The following is a 16,024-nucleotide window of genomic DNA, read 5'->3' on the forward strand; positions in this document are numbered from 1 at the left end:
TTCCGGGGCGGGACTTCCTGGCCATTATTGATAGGTGCCGGACTGCAGAGCTGGTGGGAGGAGCACACAGGAGGTCAGTCTGGGGGGCCAGGCCTTACGCTCCTCGAAAGGGTACCCGGGAGGATGCTCTTCCTCGCTCTCTTTCTCACTTTTTTCTCCCCGCGAGTCCTCGTTTGCGCGGACGTACTGGGCTTTTGGTACCACCCCCCCACCTGAGGCTCTTCCGCTTCCTCTTTTCCCAGGCTCCGCCCCCAGCGTCCCGTGGCCATGACGACCGCCCAGCGGGACTCCCTGGTGTGGAAGCTCGCGGGGCTGCTGCGGGAGTCGGGTGAGTGGATACGCGGTTGATCTGGGGCTGGGGCAAGGTGCGGGTGCACCTTGCCTTCCAGAGACACTCTCCCCCTTAGGAAACATAGAGTTACAGCTGATTAAGGTTACGAGGGTTCGGGCGTCAATTCATTTTTTTTTTTTACTCCTCTGAAGTTTATTCTCTCTGGTGCCGTTGCTTGCAGGGTCCTTTGTTTTTTGACATTTCACACCTTAGCCATCCTTCGAGACCCAACTCCAGTGCCACTTCCTCAATGCGTTCTCTGAAACTCTCAGAGGAAAGTGATCTTTACTTGGCTGTAAATCTCTGGAGACCCGGGACTGGCATAATCATTGCTCTGTGGCAAGGCACTTAGTATAGTTAAAAGCACGAGATTTGGAGTCAGATGCGCTTGGGTTGGAATCCCAACTCTTCCAAACGTGGCGAAGTTGTTTAAGTTTTCTGAGCTTCAGTTTTCCACAGCAGGAAAATGGCATAATGATTGTACTTAACTCGGAAGGTTGTTGTGGGGATTAATTTTAACCCATGTAAAGCATTTAGGACGATGTTTGCATAATATGTAAGGGCTCAAAATTGGTAGCTATTGTTACTACAGTTTCTTCTCTCCGTGCCTGGGCACAGTGGAGCCACAGTGGTTCAATGTGTGGTTGACATTAGTTGTGGTAGAACAAGCCCTGATTTGAGATCAGACAGAAGTAGCAACTTCCTGTCATCTATGTAAGCTCAATCAGTGTTCTTCTCCAAGCCCCAGTTTCCATCTCTTTAAGGGGTGGTCAGTAGTGCTTCTCTTTAGGAGATTCTGATGAAGTTTAAATGAGGTAACAAAGTTGTCTGCCACATACCACCCGATTAATGTTAGCCGCCTGCCCGCACTCCGTACTCCTTACTCCCATTGGTGGTGTCTGTGGAATCTCTTTTTAGAGCAGTTTTACTTTCTGGCTTGTTTTATTAACTGTGTACGTATTTTATCTCTTCTACACTAAGAGGCTCTTTGAGGGTGGGGAGAGTCTTTGAACCCTGTCCGCATCTATTGTTAGTGTCTAGCACATGGAACAGCTTTCATGTAAGGTTGTAGGATTTATCTGTTTGTTCAGCACAAATCTGACCTGGTGCTCCAGGGGTTAGGGATGATGGTGTGTGTGTGTGTGTGTGTGTGTGTGTTTGTGTGTGACTGTAAGAGGTACCGAGAGATTTTTATGATGATTGGAATAGTTTTGTATCTTGATTGTGATGTTGGTTATAGGAATCCACACCAATGACAAAAAAGTGGCATAGAACTATAGGTACATACCAATGTCAGTTTCCTGACTGATATTTACATAAAATGTAAACATTGGGGGAAACTGGGTGAAGAATATAGGGTACCTATCTGTAATATTTTTGTAACATGTTTCGGCTCTATCATTGTCTTAAAAAATAGTAAAAAAAATATTTCTCCATGCCTACCTCATAGCTGTACGTTTTAGGTGCAGTGGTGGGTACCAGGGTGATCAAAAATGTCCTCAAGGATGATAGTCTCATTAGAAGGAGCAATTTTAACACGGAGATGGAGAATAATACCTCAGTACTATAATGAGTGGTTATTCTTTCTATGACATGCATTTTGGGATGGTTTGAAAATTTCTGTAAGTGTGCATATTACTTTTGCAATCAGAGAAGTAAAGATGAAGTACATGGGGTATCTGGGTGGTTCAGCAATGGAGCACGCGACTCTTGATCTCGGGGGTGTGGGTTTGAGTCCCACGTTGGGCATAGAGTTTACATAAAAAAAAGGTGAAACACCCAACCAACTTGTACGTAAAGTGAGTGATTATAGCATAAAAGGGCAGCAGTGTTACACACTGAGAAGCCTGCCTGGAGGAGGATAGTCTCGAGCTGGGCAGAGTGGAAGGGAATGTATCAGAAAATGAGGAATCTGTGAACTGAGCTGACTGTATTCCCAGCACCGTGAGTAGACCAGACTCTCTTGAGCAGATGGTGAAAGAAAATTCGGAAAAGTTGGTTGGCTGTAGTGAACACAAACTCCTGTCATCAGGCTGAAGAGTTAGGACTTTTTGTGAAGATAGAGGGGAGCTGTGGAAGACTTTTGAGCAGGGAGGAGACAGTATGACCCCAGCAGTGGGAGATCTACCGTATGGATTGGAGTGGGTGTATCCTGGGTTCACAGAGTCTCAGAATAAAGGGGAAGACCCCTTTGTTATGTTCTCCTTCCTGTCTGCCCCTTTCCCTGCAGGTGACGTGGTCCTGTCTGGCTGTAGCACACTGAGCCTGTTGACCGCCACCCTGCAGCAGCTGAACCACGTATTTGAGCTGCACCTGGGGCCATGGGGCCCTGGCCAGACAGGCTTTGTGGCTTTGCCCTCTCACCCTGCCGACTCCCCTGTCATCCTCCAGCTTCAGTTCCTCTTCGATGTGCTGCAGAAAACTCTTTCACTCAAGGTCGCTGCAGTGGGAATGGAGTAGGATGTACGAAGAGCCCAAGAGCTGGGGGGGTGGGGGCATGGGTGCAAGAAGTCAGCAGCGCCCAGATGGAGAGGGTGTGAGAGCTGTGGGTGGCTGTGTGAGTGGGGAGAGGCCAAGGAAAGGGAGGTGTGCTGGCCTCGGTGACATGAGGTTTTTTCTTTTAGCTGGCCCACGTCCCTGGTTCTGGCCTCCCTGGGCCCATCAAGATTTTTCCCTTCAAGTCCCTTCGGCAGCTGGAGGTATGGAGTGTTGGGGGTGCCGGCACACAAAGCCCCGTTTGGGGCAAACTTTTGGGAATGGGGAAAGCGGTGGCCCCCCTTTGGTGGGTGGGCCAGGCCTGAGTGTGTCCACTGCTCTGCAGTAACGTGGCATTCATCTCTTCCGTTTAACGCTTCCCTGAACCATAGTTGGATTTGTCATCTTTTCCCTCCCCATAAAAGAAGGAATTGAGGTGAAGCCTCTGTCTTGTGAAATTCTGTCTCACTCTCTCCCTCCCTCTCTCCCTCCCTCCCTCCCTCCCTCTCAGCTCCGAGGTGTCCCTCTTCATTGCCTCCGTGGCCTCTGTGGCATCTACTCCCAGCTAGAAACGCTGATTTGCAGCAGGAGCATCCAGGCATTAGAGGTAAGGAGGATGGGGGCTGGGCCCAGATCCCTGTTCTGAGGGACATACAGGACCAAGCTCTGCCGTTCCCTTTTCTTTGCAGCCTTCCCTGCTTCCCGCTTCCCTTCAGACAGTGGCCTTGCCCCCTCTGCTGCACTCCCGTAGTGCCGTGTACCTGTCTGTCGTTTATGGTCACACCTGCCATCTTGTATTCAGTATTCTTGTATCCGTCTCCACATTCTTCCCACAACAGACTCCTGGGGGCGGGGCCCTGGGCTTGCCTTCAATCTGTCTCTGCAGACCAAGCTTAGTATATAGAGAACAAATGAATGGCTGGGGGACAATGGCTTGGAGCGGGGAGGAGGGGACAGTGGAGGTAATGGAGCACCCTATCTTAGGAGCTCCTCTCAGCCTGCGGTGGTGACCTCTGCTGTGCCCTGCCCTGGCTGGCTCTGCTCTCTGCCAACTTCAGCTACAATGCACTGACTTCCTTAGACAGCTCCCTGGTGAGTGCCTCAGAGGGAAGGGGGTTTAGGGAAAGACGGGGGGCCCTTAGGGAGGAGGGCCAGCTGGCTGCCTGGAGGTGTCTGATTCTCTGCTGCTTTTCCCATCTCCCCCCGCCCCCCAGCATCTCTTGTCAGCTCTGCGCTTCCTGAATCTGAGCCACAATCAAGTCCAGGACTGCGAGGGCTTCCTGATGGTGAGTGTGAGCAGGCTGGTTGGGGCTGGCCCCACTTGGCTCTCTGGTCATCCCACTCTGACCCTCTCTCCTGGACCTGTCCCCCACCTCCCCCAGGTGGGGCTGTATCCTGGAGGCAGTACTCTTGGGGAACTCTGGCTGTAGCGTAAGAGAAGCCGGTGTTCAAATCTCATCTCCTAAATTGTTGTGTGACTTGGGACAAACTAAGCTCTGAGTTTCTTAATTGGTCAAGCAGAAATCCTAGGAGTACCTGTTTTTATAGTATTAGAGTGGTCATGGAGGTTGTGTGATGTTACTTAGCCTGGTGTCTAGCTCAGAAAAGGTAGCTTGGGGATGATGGGGAAGAATCTTCTCCAAGTCTTATTGTCAGGGACAAACAAAGTTGGATGGTAGTTACTGTGGTGAGAACAGATTTTAGTAACACACTATTGCAGTAGTAATAAGCTATCGTGGTATGTAATCAGTAGTAGAACCATTTTAATTTGTAATAAACTTTAGCATAAACTAAACTCAAATTTGATTTGTGCAGAGATTACTGGATGTTTTAAAGGCATAGTGAGGGAGTGGGCAGGAGAAGGCAGGGACTTGAGCAGATTCTTTCGTTGACCGAACTAGTCAGTTTTAAACCTCTGAAGTCAAGGAAGTGGAAATTTACAAAAAGCAGGAAGGGGGTGTTGGTCCATATGAAATCCGTCTGGGTCTGGGATTGCTAACTGGCACCTGCCAGAGTTAGCCTTCTACCTTCCTACAGAGGCTGGGAGACGGGGGTTCTGTCTTCAGCTGTTGGCTGGAACAAACTAAATTCTTCTGGCAGCCTTGGGTTTTTCTAGGAGGGAAGGTAAAGGGGCTGGAGTTGTCTTCCCAAGGACGTGGCCTTGAGCTATTAGGAACTATGCTAGGATTTGTTCAATTCTGTTAACGTTTGGTGGGGGGGGTGGAGGATGGGATGAACTCATTTGTGCAGAGAGTATGCAGTCTTTATAGGCTAAGGTTGAGGCCTACTTGAAAAGAAGGCTCAGAGAAGCCCGGCTAGAGTCTGGTCAAGGAGAGAATCTTTGTCACCACCCCCTTTCAGGACTTGTCTGAGCTCTGCCATCTGGACATCTCCTATAACCACCTGCGTTTGGTGCCAAGAATGGGACCCTCGGGCGCTGCTCTGGGGACCCTGATACTGCGAGGCAATGAGCTCCGGAGCCTGCAGGGTGAGTGGGGAGTGTGGGGGGCCAGGGAGTAGGAGAGGGTGGGGTGAACATGGAGGGTAGAGGGCCAGTGTGAGACTCAGCCTGGGACCCGCATGCCTCCAGAGCCTCAGGTGGGCCTGCGGGTAGGTGTGAGGTGCCCAGGCTGGTCTTTCTGCTCTTACCAGCCCCCCGCCCCCAATATGCCCTTCCTCCCTGCTCGCCTCCACCCCAGGCCTGGAGCAGCTGAGGAAGCTGCGGCTCCTGGACGTGGCGTACAACCTGCTGGAAGGCCACAGGGAGCTGGCGCCGCTGTGGCTGCTGGCTGAGCTCCGCCAGGTGGGTCCTCAGTGCTTCCGGGACCTGGGGGCCGGCTCTGCGCCTCTCCCTCCCTCCCCCGGCTGATTCGGTGAGTGCCCTTCCTCACACAGGCAGTCCCAAGGCCCATCTCAGTCTCTTCTTCCTGCCCTTCAGCTCTACCTGGAGGGGAACCCTCTGTGGTTCCACCCCGCGCACCGAGCGGCCACTGCCCAGTACTTGTCACCCCGCGCCAGGGACGCTGCAGGCGGTGTGAGCGATCTTCTCCTGTCCGCTCTGCTTTCCCTGTCCTGCCTGTCCCACCCCCTGCCCCGTCATCCGCCCCCCACCCCAGCCCTGGGTGAGGGGCCGCAGCCCTGGCCCCCCTGCTTGTTAGGCTGCCCCCGCCCCGAGCCTGCTGGTCCCTGCAGGGCTAGGAGGGCTCCCCTGGGTGGGTGGGCAGGTACCCCGCCACCGACGCAGCCCCTCCCCTTTTATCTTTGCTCAGTTCCTTCTTGATGGGAAAGTCTTGTCACTGACTGACTTTCAGGTTAGTGTGCGGGGAGCGCTGGGGGTGGGCCATCCAGGAATGATTTGGGAGGACATGACAGGGGTCCCGGGGTGGGGGTCTTTCTGGGCAGCTACAAAGTAGGGCCCATCCCTTGGCTAGGCCGGTAGGGCAGAGGTGCATCTCTGGCTCCAGCCTCGCTCTCCTTCCCGTTGTCACACGCCAGACTTCCACATCCTCAGGGCTTGGCTCCTCGGCCCCACCTCTGCCCTGGTCAGCGGGGAGTACTGCCGAAACCTCAGGCGGCCCTGACTTGAGTGACAGCATCTCCTCAGGGGGCGTTGTAGCCCAGCATCTGCACCGGAAGGTTAAGGTAAACAGTGTCCTAGGCCACCTTCGCCTGGGGTTGGGTCCCTTTCTGGGGGCTCTGGGTTGTGGATGGGCTGGGAAGAGAAAGGCCTCATCCTTGCTTGTGGGTGGGGTTTTCTGGGTTAGGTTGAGTGTGTGGCCACAGACGGCAGGGTGGGAGGCCCCGGCTCTTCTAGAGCATCGGTCCTGTGTCCACCTTCAGAGCCGAGTCCGTGTAAGGCGAGCAAGTATCTCGGAACCCAGCGATACAGACCCAGAGCCCCGGACTCTGGACCCGTCCCCAGCTGGTAAGTCCTCTGTGGCCCCAGCTGCCCTTGCCCTAAGTCCTGTCTTCAGGCTCTGGCCCCAGTCTTCACGGTAGGAGGGATTCTGTCTGAGGTGGAGCAGAGCGTTGTAGAGGGCCTCTTAGGCTTTCCTCTTTTCTAGTTTAAGGAAAAAGGAGACCACCCCTGGGTAGCATTTTCCAAAGTGTTTTTAAAGGAACATGAATTGTGCGGGATGTCGAGAGGTCACTTGCTGAAAGGATCCCATGGGAAAAGCTGGGCTAACCAGAGTTAAGTAGGCGTCCTCCCCCCAGGACATCTCAGGACCTCCAGTTCGCTCCCGTGTATTTCCAATCTCCCCAGCAGCGTATGCTGCGTGGTTCTGACTTGTGTGTGGGCACGGCGTTCCATAGAACGTGCTTTGAGACATGCTGCTGAGGGGAAGCCTTGAGTCTCCCTCTGATCCCCACCCCCCATCACATTACACACCTTTAGACTTCACCCCAGGGAGCAGTTGCAGAAGAGGCTGGGGTCGTTGGGGGTCGTGGTGAGGGCACGGGCTTGCTAAGCGGTGCACCCCTCACCGGCCCAGGGAGGTTTGTGCGGCAGCATCGGGAACTTGAACTCATGAACAGCTTCCGGGAACGGTTTGGCTGTGACTGGCTGCAGTATAGGAATCACCTGGAGACCTCCGGGACCTCTGTTGTGGCTACCTCTGAGACCCCTGCCCTCAGCACACTGCCCCTGAGCCCAGGGTCTATGCCCGGCCCTCCACCCCCAGAGAAGGAGTCACCGCAGGAAATGGCAGAGGAGGTCAGGCTCCTGCCGGAGACCCGGGAGGAAGAGGAGGTGGAGGAACAGGATGAAGTGGAAGGTGAGCACCGAGTGCTCATTCAGCGGCCGCCAGGGAGACCGGGCCAGGTGCTGGTGGTGTATCTGGGCGAGTTGGGAAAACCCAGACTTGGGGCAGCTGACCCCTTCTGGATGGAGGGCCACCCCGTGGGAGGGTGGAGTCGGGGATACCTCTCTCTTCTTACAGGTTGCTCTCCTGGTCTCTCCTCAGTGGAACTGTGTCGCCCCATGTTGGTGTGTCCCCTGGAGGGGCCCGAGGGCGTGCGGGGCAGGGAATGCTTTCTCCGGGTCACTTCCGGCCACCTGTTCGAGGTGGAACTCCAGGCAGCTCGGACCCTGGCACGGCTGGAGCTCCAGAGCCTAGAGGCAGCTGAGGTGGAACCTGAGCCTCAGACCGAGCACGAGGCAGTGCTCGAGGTGAGCGGCGGCATTAGGGGTCCTGGAAGAGGTGCTGGGCCTTTTGCTGGAGCCACTTGGGACAGCACAGCTGTTGGGTACCAGGCACTGGGTCGTGAGTTTTCCCCAGTCTCTCGTTGGTACTTGGAGCAGAGCAGGGGAGCTGTGGGGGGCGAAGGCACGGCCCCAGACAGCTTGGAAGGCTGAGCTGAGGAGTAGGGCTGCTAAGCTAGAGTGTGGATGTCAGCAAGAGCATTTTCATGACATCCAAAGCTACGATTTTCTTCCCTACTGTCAGCATCACCCAGATCTCTCGGATCCCCTCTGTGCGCAGGGCTCAGATCCGCTTCCCGGGGCCCCTGTCCTTGTTCTGCGCTTCTCCTACATTTGCCCTGACCGGCAGCTGCGTCGCTATGTGGTGCTGGAGCCCGATGCCCACGCAGCTCTCCAGGTAACCGGGCCTAGAGCGAGGTCAGGGCACCGGGGGAGGCCTGAAGGGCTGAGGGCCAGGGTCCACTGCTCACAGCTGTGTCTGGCCCACCCTGTTTCAGGAGCTGCTTGCTGTGTTGACCCCAGCAGCCACCACAGCTCAGCATGAGCTTGGGGAAGCGAGAGACCTGCTGCGGGGCAGACTCCAGTGTCTACGTTGTGGCCATGAGTTCAAGCCAGAGGAGCCCAGGTTGGGGTTAGACGGTGAGGAAGGCTGGAGGCCTCTGTTCCAAAAGACAGGTATGCGCCTTGCCCTTGACCTTCTGTCCATGGGACTCCCACCGTTTCAGAGACAATGGCTTTGAGAGAGGGAATACAGAGGGGGCACCCCAGGGAAGGAAGGAGTGGGGACCAACTTTTCTCTCTGGAGGAAAAATAAAACTGTCTGATACATTTGCTAAAAAAAAAAAAAAAATGACAGGAGCAAAAGAAGAAATGAGATCCTTTTCTTTTTTCTCTCTCTAAAAGTTAGGAAATACGATCTCCTTAACTGTTGAAACATACTTATTATTTTTTCATAACTTGAAGGCTTTTTCCACTTTTTTGGCTGATAATTTAGAAACTCCATAAAAGTTCCTTAGCCCTCACTGCAGTATCGGGTGTAGTGCTGTCCTCTGAGCACGTTTGGCTGTTAAGATGCTTTTCGAGTTGGCTGAGGTGGTCCCGCCTTGACTGACCTCGTAAGCTACTTGAGATCAAGTGGTGCCTCATGGCATCTCCTCACACTCTGTTCTTTAAAGTGAGAGATTTTTCCACTGCAGATTAGTCAGAAAGCAATGTCTTTAAAGATCCTAAAGAGAAAAGAAATATTCTCGATATCATTTATGTTGAAATGCATGACTTTTAAAAAAATTATGTATCTGTCTATGTATCTATCTATCTGTTCATCTGTCTATCTATCTGACAGAGAGAGCCAGCGAGCACAAGCAGGGGGAGTGGCAGGCAGAGGGAGAGGGAGAAGCAGGCTCCCCGCTGAGCAAGGAGCCCAACAGGGGGGCTGATCCCCGGGTCCTGGGATCATGATCTGAGCCAAAGGCAGACACTTAACTGACTGAGCCACTCAGGTGCCCCGATTTTTTTTTTTTTTTTAAGATTTTATGTATTTGCGGGGAGCGGGGCTCATGAGCAGGGGAAGGAACAGAGGGAGAGGGACAGGCAGACTCCCCGCTGAGCTTGGAGCCCAGGATCCCGAGATCATGACCTGAGCCAAAGTCAGACACTTAATGGACTGAGCCACCCAGGTGCCCAAATATTTTTTTTAAGATTTTATTTATTTTGAGAGAGTGCAAGAGTGTGTGCGTGTGAGCAAGAGCGGGGCAGAGTGGGAAGGAGAGGGAAAGAATCTCGAGCAGACTCTGCGCTGGCTGTGGAGTCTGACTTGGGGCTGATCCCATGACCCTGAGATCATGACCCAAGCGGAGCAGAAACCAAGAGCTCGGTGCTCAACCAACTGAGCTACCCAGGCGCCCCCCGGGTGTGTCATTTTTTTGATCCTTGCTTTGCTCATTTGCAAATTGGGATCCAGAGTTTTAATTCTATTGTCAGAGGGTCCAGTATATGCCCGTTGTAGCTGCTCAAAGTGTTCCCTCTCTCGCTGCCGATCCCCGACCTGGATTCTTTCTTTACCTGATCCGTTCACCCATCCTGATGACCCTATAGGACAGGCACTGTCATCACTCCTATTACAGAGGAGGAACCAGGCTCAGAGAGCTTAGGTGACTTGTCATAATTGCTTAGGTGACAGCTATTAAGTGACGGAGCCTGGAATTGGACCCGTACCTGGCACCCTGCTGTCCTGACCTGTTGGTTTGGGGCCTTCACACGTGGCTGGTGGAGCTTCAGAGCACATGACAGCCCGAGGCTGTGGGAGGGGCCCAGAGCAGTTTGGTTCTCTCTGAGAAGGCCTGAAATAAGAAGATGGGGTATATTTTGAGGAGGTCGTGGGCCATGGGTCTGGGTTTGCTCCTCCCTCACTGGGATGGAGAGCGGTTGACTAACTGGCCTGCCCAGGAAGTGGGGGGAGGGGGGTGTTGGGAATGGTGGGGAGCATAGGAAGCTGGAGATGTTGGCCAAGGTGAATCTGAGAGGGGGTGGGGAGCATGATGAGCACAGTGGGGGGATTGTGGTGCTGTGTGTCGGGGTTCACAGGGACTGTGCTCATCCTTCCTTCCAGAATCTCCTGCTGTGTGTCCAAACTGTGGTAGTGATCATGTGGTTCTCCTGGCTCGGTCCCTGGGAACCAGCCACGGGGAGCACAGACAGGACGAACAACCGCCAGTTCCCTCGCAGACGGCCAGCGCCGTCCGTGACCCTCCTGACCCCAGTGACCACAGCAGCAGGGCTGACGGGGCCCCATCTCAGGCGCCGGTCTCCCAAGATCGCCACGGTTGGAGCCTCAGTCCCCGTGAGTAGAGGTGAAACGGGACCGAGGTGGTGTTCAGGGAGGCGGGAGAGTGCAGTGGTCGCCCGGGCAGGCTGACGGCCCACGGCTCGCCCCCAGCCCCTGAGCGCCACGGCCTCCGCTCTGTGGACCACCGACTCCGGCTCTTCCTGGATGTCGAGGTGTTTGCTGACGCCCAGGAGGAGTTCCAGTGCTGCCTCAAGGTCTGTGCCGGCCTGGCGCTGCCCTGCGCCCCTCCCTGGCCAGAGTGCCCGCTGTGTCCCCCACAGCAAACCGTGTCAGCGCAGGGGCTCTGGAAGCCCCGGGTCAGGCGCCCGGTTTCAGCTCCCGCGGTCACTCACAGTGTGGCTACGGACACGGTCCTTGATATGGCGAAGCCTGTCGTTGCCGCTCCGCGGCGGGGATAGTGCTTCCTACCTCATGGGGTGTGTCGGTGGGCGCCCATGGCACTCACAGGGGGCCTCCCGTCACCGCTCTAAGTACCCAGTGTTATCGGTCCCTCTGCGGGCACCTAGCATCTGCACGACACTAGGATTTCGAGTAAATCCGTCTCGCCATCTGTCTTGTATTCTGCTGTGAGAAACCCGACGATTGTGAGGTAGGAAAGTGCTGGAATCAGGCTGAGGCATCGGATCCAGCCTGAGTGACGGAGCCTCCCCTTCTTGGGGAGCCGATCTAAGATCTAATCCAGGGCTTGAAAGATGAGTTCTAGAGAAGGTGGGGGATGGTCTGGGGAAAGGAAGCAGCACCTGTGTCGGGGGCCTGAGAGAGGGGCTAGCTAGTGGGGAGAAACTGTTGCTGTCGGGACAGCAGGGGGTGGGCTGGGGAGGGGGCAGGGGCCCTGGGACGAGTCTGAAGAGGCAGGCAGGGGCCAGTTCAGGGGCAGCCTCAAGTGTCTGCCAGGGAGTTTGGACTTGATCCCAAGGGCCGCGGGAGCCCCGGAGGCAGGGGAGTGCCAGTTGGTTTTGTTGTACGGTAGTCCGGCAGAGTGTGGAGGGTGGGTCGGAGGGGGCACGATGCCAGGCAGGGAAACCCGCCGAGCCCGCCTGCGGGTCAGGGTGCAGGGGGGTGGCAGGCGAGGCCGGACGCATGAGCAGTGGGGAGGGTCGGGCCACGGTGACTCTGCTGTCAGCCCGGCAGCCGCCTTCCTTGTCCCCTCTTTCTTTCCTGTTCCCCGTAGGTGCCACTGGTGTTGGCAGGCCACCCTGGGGAGTCTGTGTGTCTCGTGGTGGTGTCCGACCGCAGGCTTTATGTGTTGAAGGTGACAGGGGAGATATGGTGAGCGAGTGGGGCCGTCAGGGACAGGGTGGGGCTCCCTGGGGGTCTCACGCCGCTCACTCTTTGCCACCACTCTGGCCCTCCCTCTCCACAGTGGGCCTCCAGCCAGCTGGCTACAGCCAGCCCTGGCCGTTCCCCTGCACGACCTGAGCGGCATCGAGCTGGGGCTGGCGGGACAGAGCCTGCGGCTGGAGTGGGCGGCCGGGGCAGGCAGCTGTGTCCTGCTGCCCCGAGATGCCAAGCATTGCCGGGCCTTTCTAGACGAGCTCACTGGTGAGAGAGGGAAGAGAGAGGGAAGGGAGGTGCGGGGAGGGGGGGTGGGGGCCGAGGGGTCATAGCTGCCCACGTCTGGCAGCCACGGTGGAGACAGACAGGTAATGGGACACATCCCCTTTAGAGGTTTCTGAAATGTGGAAGTCAGGAAGGTCTTGAGAGGTGGAGAGGTTAGGATAGAGGAGATGGAGTCTCTGAGGTTCCCTGTCCCTGGCTGGCTCTGTCCAGATGTCTTACAGGCTCTGCCCCCCAGCTGGAGGAGCAGCGTCAGTGCCACAGAGGAGGAGGTGACCCCGAAGCACCGCCTCTGGTGAGCGGATAGGAGGTCGAGGCCACGGTTGGTGGCCAGACAGCCGCTCCCGGAGCCCGGGCCATCTCCGCAAGCCCCAGCCATGGTTGGGCCCTGAGCACCTGGGCCGGCCTGTCCTCATGCCCACACCTCCCGCCCTGGTTCCTCCTCCCTGCCCCTCTCAGTATTTCCCACCGCCTGGCTGACCACTCCTTCCCCCCAGGCCATTGCTGGAGAGAGAGACTTCCTCCGAGCCGCCTCTGTTCTTCTACCTTCGGGTGTTCCTGGTGGAAGGTGAGGCTTCTGTCTTCTGTCTTGCCCCAGGCCCCTGGCTAGGTGCCCCCATTGCCTCTCTGTGCCCTTGTAGCATTTCCAGTTTCTGGAATCTGGACTTCTCTCAGGCATACCCCAGTGACAGCCTCGGTCTTCCGGCCTCTCTTAGTGGGGCCAGCAGGTTTCCTGGGTCCTCAGAGACCTTTGCTTTGGGGTGCAGGCTTTCTGTGATGGGGAGCAGATGGGCTGGGTCTGCTCCACCTAATCCGGTCAGAGGAGGCAAGCGGATCTTTCTCATGGGCTGGGTGGGGGGCAGGTTCCCTTTGTCTTGGGCCTCAGAGGTTTTGGAGGCTGGAGATGCCTGGAGTTTGGAAAAGGGAGAGGCCTGGCCCCCTGTGACCACCTTGGCAGGGTGTGATTCACCCCTCTCGAGTGACACCGGGAGGCTGCCCGGGGAGCTGGGCTCCTCTGTGGCTTTCCACTCTGGGCCTCGCCCTGTCTCTTTCCCTCCAGGCCCTGTGACCTGCCCTGTGTCTCTGTTGGTGACGCTGTCCACCCTGTACCTGTTAGAGGAGGACCCTGCAGGCTCCCAGGCAGAGCCCGCTCTTCCTGCAGCACCCGGCGGAGCCTCTGAGACGCGCCTGCCCTCGGGGCTGGGCCCTTCCGTGCGCGTCAGGGAGCAGTGGCCTCTCAGCAGCTTGAGCTCGGTGCTGCTCTATCGCACGGCCCCGGGGGACCTGCGGCTGGTCTTCTACGATGAGGTGTGTGTGTGAGAGAGAGAGAGAGAGAGAGAGGTGGGGCGGCAGTGTGGAATTGCGATGGGCAGTTGTGGTGGAAGGAACACAGAAGTGGGGCGTGAGGAGCTGGGGTGCTCGCTGGGTGTGGAGGAGCAGCAGGGAGAGAGGGTGGCAGTTGTGGGCGGTGGAAGCCCGCGGGCCTGGGGCCAGGCTGGTGTTAGCTGGGAGGCGTTCGCATTTGGATGGGCCCCCGGTGCCAGCCCTCTGCTCTTCCCAGCCGCCTTAGGCCTATTACAGATGGAGAAACTGAGGCTTGGGGGCATTAGCCAGTTTGCCTGGGTCACAAGTGGTCAATCCAGGAATCGAACTCCAACCAGTTCCTTGGAGTTGATTCCAGAACTTACATTCTAGAAAACAGGGTGGATTAAAGAAACAAGATAGTAAACGTGGAAGCCTTCTGTTTGGGGGTGACTTCAGTAAGTGTTGTGCTTCAGAAGCTCAAAGTCTGGGTCTGCTGTGGAGGGGCACAGGCTTGGGGAAGGAAGCAGGCCTTGGGGCAAGGAGGGGTGGCGGGTCCTCCGCGAGTCTCCCCTCACTGCCACTTGCTCTGCCAGGTGTCCCGGCTGGAGAGTTTCTGGGCCCTTCGTGTTGTGTGTCCGGAGCAGCTGACGGCCCTGCTGGCCTGGATCCGGGAGCCCTGGGAGGAGTTGTTTTCCATCGGACTCCGGACTGTGACCCAAGAGACCCTAGATCTCGATCGGTGAGGCCTCCGTGCCGAGCCCGCTCTGGCCTCGGGAGCCATGGCTGCGGAAGCTCTCTCTCCCCGGACTCTGGCTGCGGACTTCTCCGGGAGGCCCAGACGACCCACGGCTCAAGGGCAGGCTGAGAGACATCGCCTGGCCTGGTCTGGCCCAAGGGGACAGGCTCCATGGTCAGTAGGAATGTTTCTCCTGCACTTTTTCTCAGGTATCAATAAAAGTGTTTCCCTTTTGGATGCCATGGGGAGAGTTTCCGTGTGTCACTCAGGCCGCCTGCCATTCCTTCACCTCTTCTAGCAGAAACCGCCCCGCCCATAGCTCTCCCTCAGTGGACAGCCCAGCCTTGTCGGTCCTGTGAGCCCCCATTTCCAGACCCCCTCTGCCCCAGCTGATGGGAGCAAGTGGGACCCCGGGCCCATGGGCACCAGGCCTCAGCCAGCTGTGCCTGTTACGGGGGCCCGATGAGGAAATCGCTGCTGAATAAATGGCTGGACCAGTTCGGTTCTGGGCACTACTGAGGACCTCCGGCCACTGGCGCTCAATGAGGGGGTGTCTGGGGAGAAGGGGTATGGACTTGGGCTGTGGAGGAAGTGGTTGCCTCCTCTCAGCCCTGCCTCACGCAGCCCGACGGCCTGGTCAGGTGGACCCCATGCTTTCACCTCGGTCCCCGCAGCCTCAGTGACCCATTCCGGGGTGCTCACATGGCTCAGTTTGGTTGCTGGAGCACCCAAGAAAGAGGTGCGCTTTCCCCATGAGGGGTGCAGAGAGGGTAAGCCTGGAGCTGCCAGCCACGGCAGGGGAGCTTTCCTGAGAGCGGAGCCGTGCAGAGAGTGGCAGAGTGGGAGCACGCAGGGCTGGGTCCTGGTGGTGTCTTTGGAGTTCCTGGGTCCAGCTGTGCCTGCAGGCAGGTGCCTCTGGGACTTCAGGTTATGTTAACTAAAGGAGACTCCTTCCTGGTTTTTTTTTTTTCTTTTAGCTTAAGCTAATTTGAATCAAACAGTGAGCCATGGAAAGGGTCCTAACTGCATAAATTCCCACCCTGACTTGAGCAAGCCTGACTTGGGATTTGATTTTTGCACCTGAAAATGAACATAGCAGGAGGAGTGGCACCTACAGGTTTGTGTAGAGAGGCCCTGGGAGGAAGGCTTGGGCAAGGAGCCTTGGAGGCTCAAGTCAGGCTGCCTTTGAGTCCAGAAGCTGGGCTCTGGCTGAGTCTGCTGTGTGGTTTTGGGGTGACTCTCATCTACGGAGCATTTACACGCCAGGTGCTGAGCCAAGTGCCTAATGATGGTCTCTGCTGCTCACGGGGGTCCTGGGAAGGGGGTGGCATCTTGTTATAGGAAATAGGCTTAGAGGAGTTAAATGACTTGTTCAAGGTCACATCAGTAAAGGGAGGAGCCCTGATGCATCCAGGCTCATGTGACTTCACAGCCAGGGCAGTCTGCAAACCAGGGAGCCTCACTGCCTCCCCTTCCCTGTCTCTGATGGGCCTCTGAGCCCTGCCCCACTCACGGAGGGAGCCTGGCCCACCCAGCCCTTCATAATCCTCCACTTGTCCAGGATGGGCAAGC

General features: G+C 56.5%; 1 protein-coding gene across 3 annotated transcripts; it reads left to right on the forward strand.

The window, feature by feature from the left end:
* Window positions 1–15: 15 nt before the first annotated feature.
* On the forward strand, window positions 16–14,694 carry STK11IP (serine/threonine kinase 11 interacting protein). Of its 3 annotated transcripts, none has more exons than XM_036082908.2 (25): window positions 16–73; window positions 243–328; window positions 2,562–2,767; window positions 2,956–3,030; window positions 3,318–3,413; window positions 3,791–3,898; window positions 4,021–4,092; window positions 5,168–5,294; window positions 5,506–5,609; window positions 5,745–5,840; window positions 6,076–6,117; window positions 6,302–6,448; window positions 6,647–6,731; window positions 7,300–7,581; window positions 7,771–7,976; window positions 8,254–8,406; window positions 8,507–8,684; window positions 10,618–10,848; window positions 10,945–11,048; window positions 12,026–12,123; window positions 12,218–12,396; window positions 12,625–12,706; window positions 12,909–12,979; window positions 13,472–13,719; window positions 14,310–14,694. In XM_036082908.2, the coding sequence occupies exons 2-25, from the start codon at window positions 268–270 to the stop codon at window positions 14,457–14,459; spliced, it is 3,201 nt and encodes a 1,066-aa protein (XP_035938801.2). In that variant the 5' UTR covers window positions 16–73; window positions 243–267; the 3' UTR covers window positions 14,460–14,694. The 3 variants fall into 3 exon arrangements, with proteins under 3 accessions (XP_035938801.2, XP_035938802.2, XP_035938803.2); XM_036082909.2 differs by having other exon boundaries at window positions 8,290–8,406; XM_036082910.2 differs by lacking the exon at window positions 5,745–5,840.
* Window positions 14,695–16,024: the final 1,330 nt, after the last annotated feature.

This window comes from Halichoerus grypus, chromosome 4 (assembly GCF_964656455.1).
Source record: "Halichoerus grypus chromosome 4, mHalGry1.hap1.1, whole genome shotgun sequence".
Lineage (NCBI taxonomy): Eukaryota > Metazoa > Chordata > Mammalia > Carnivora > Phocidae > Halichoerus > Halichoerus grypus.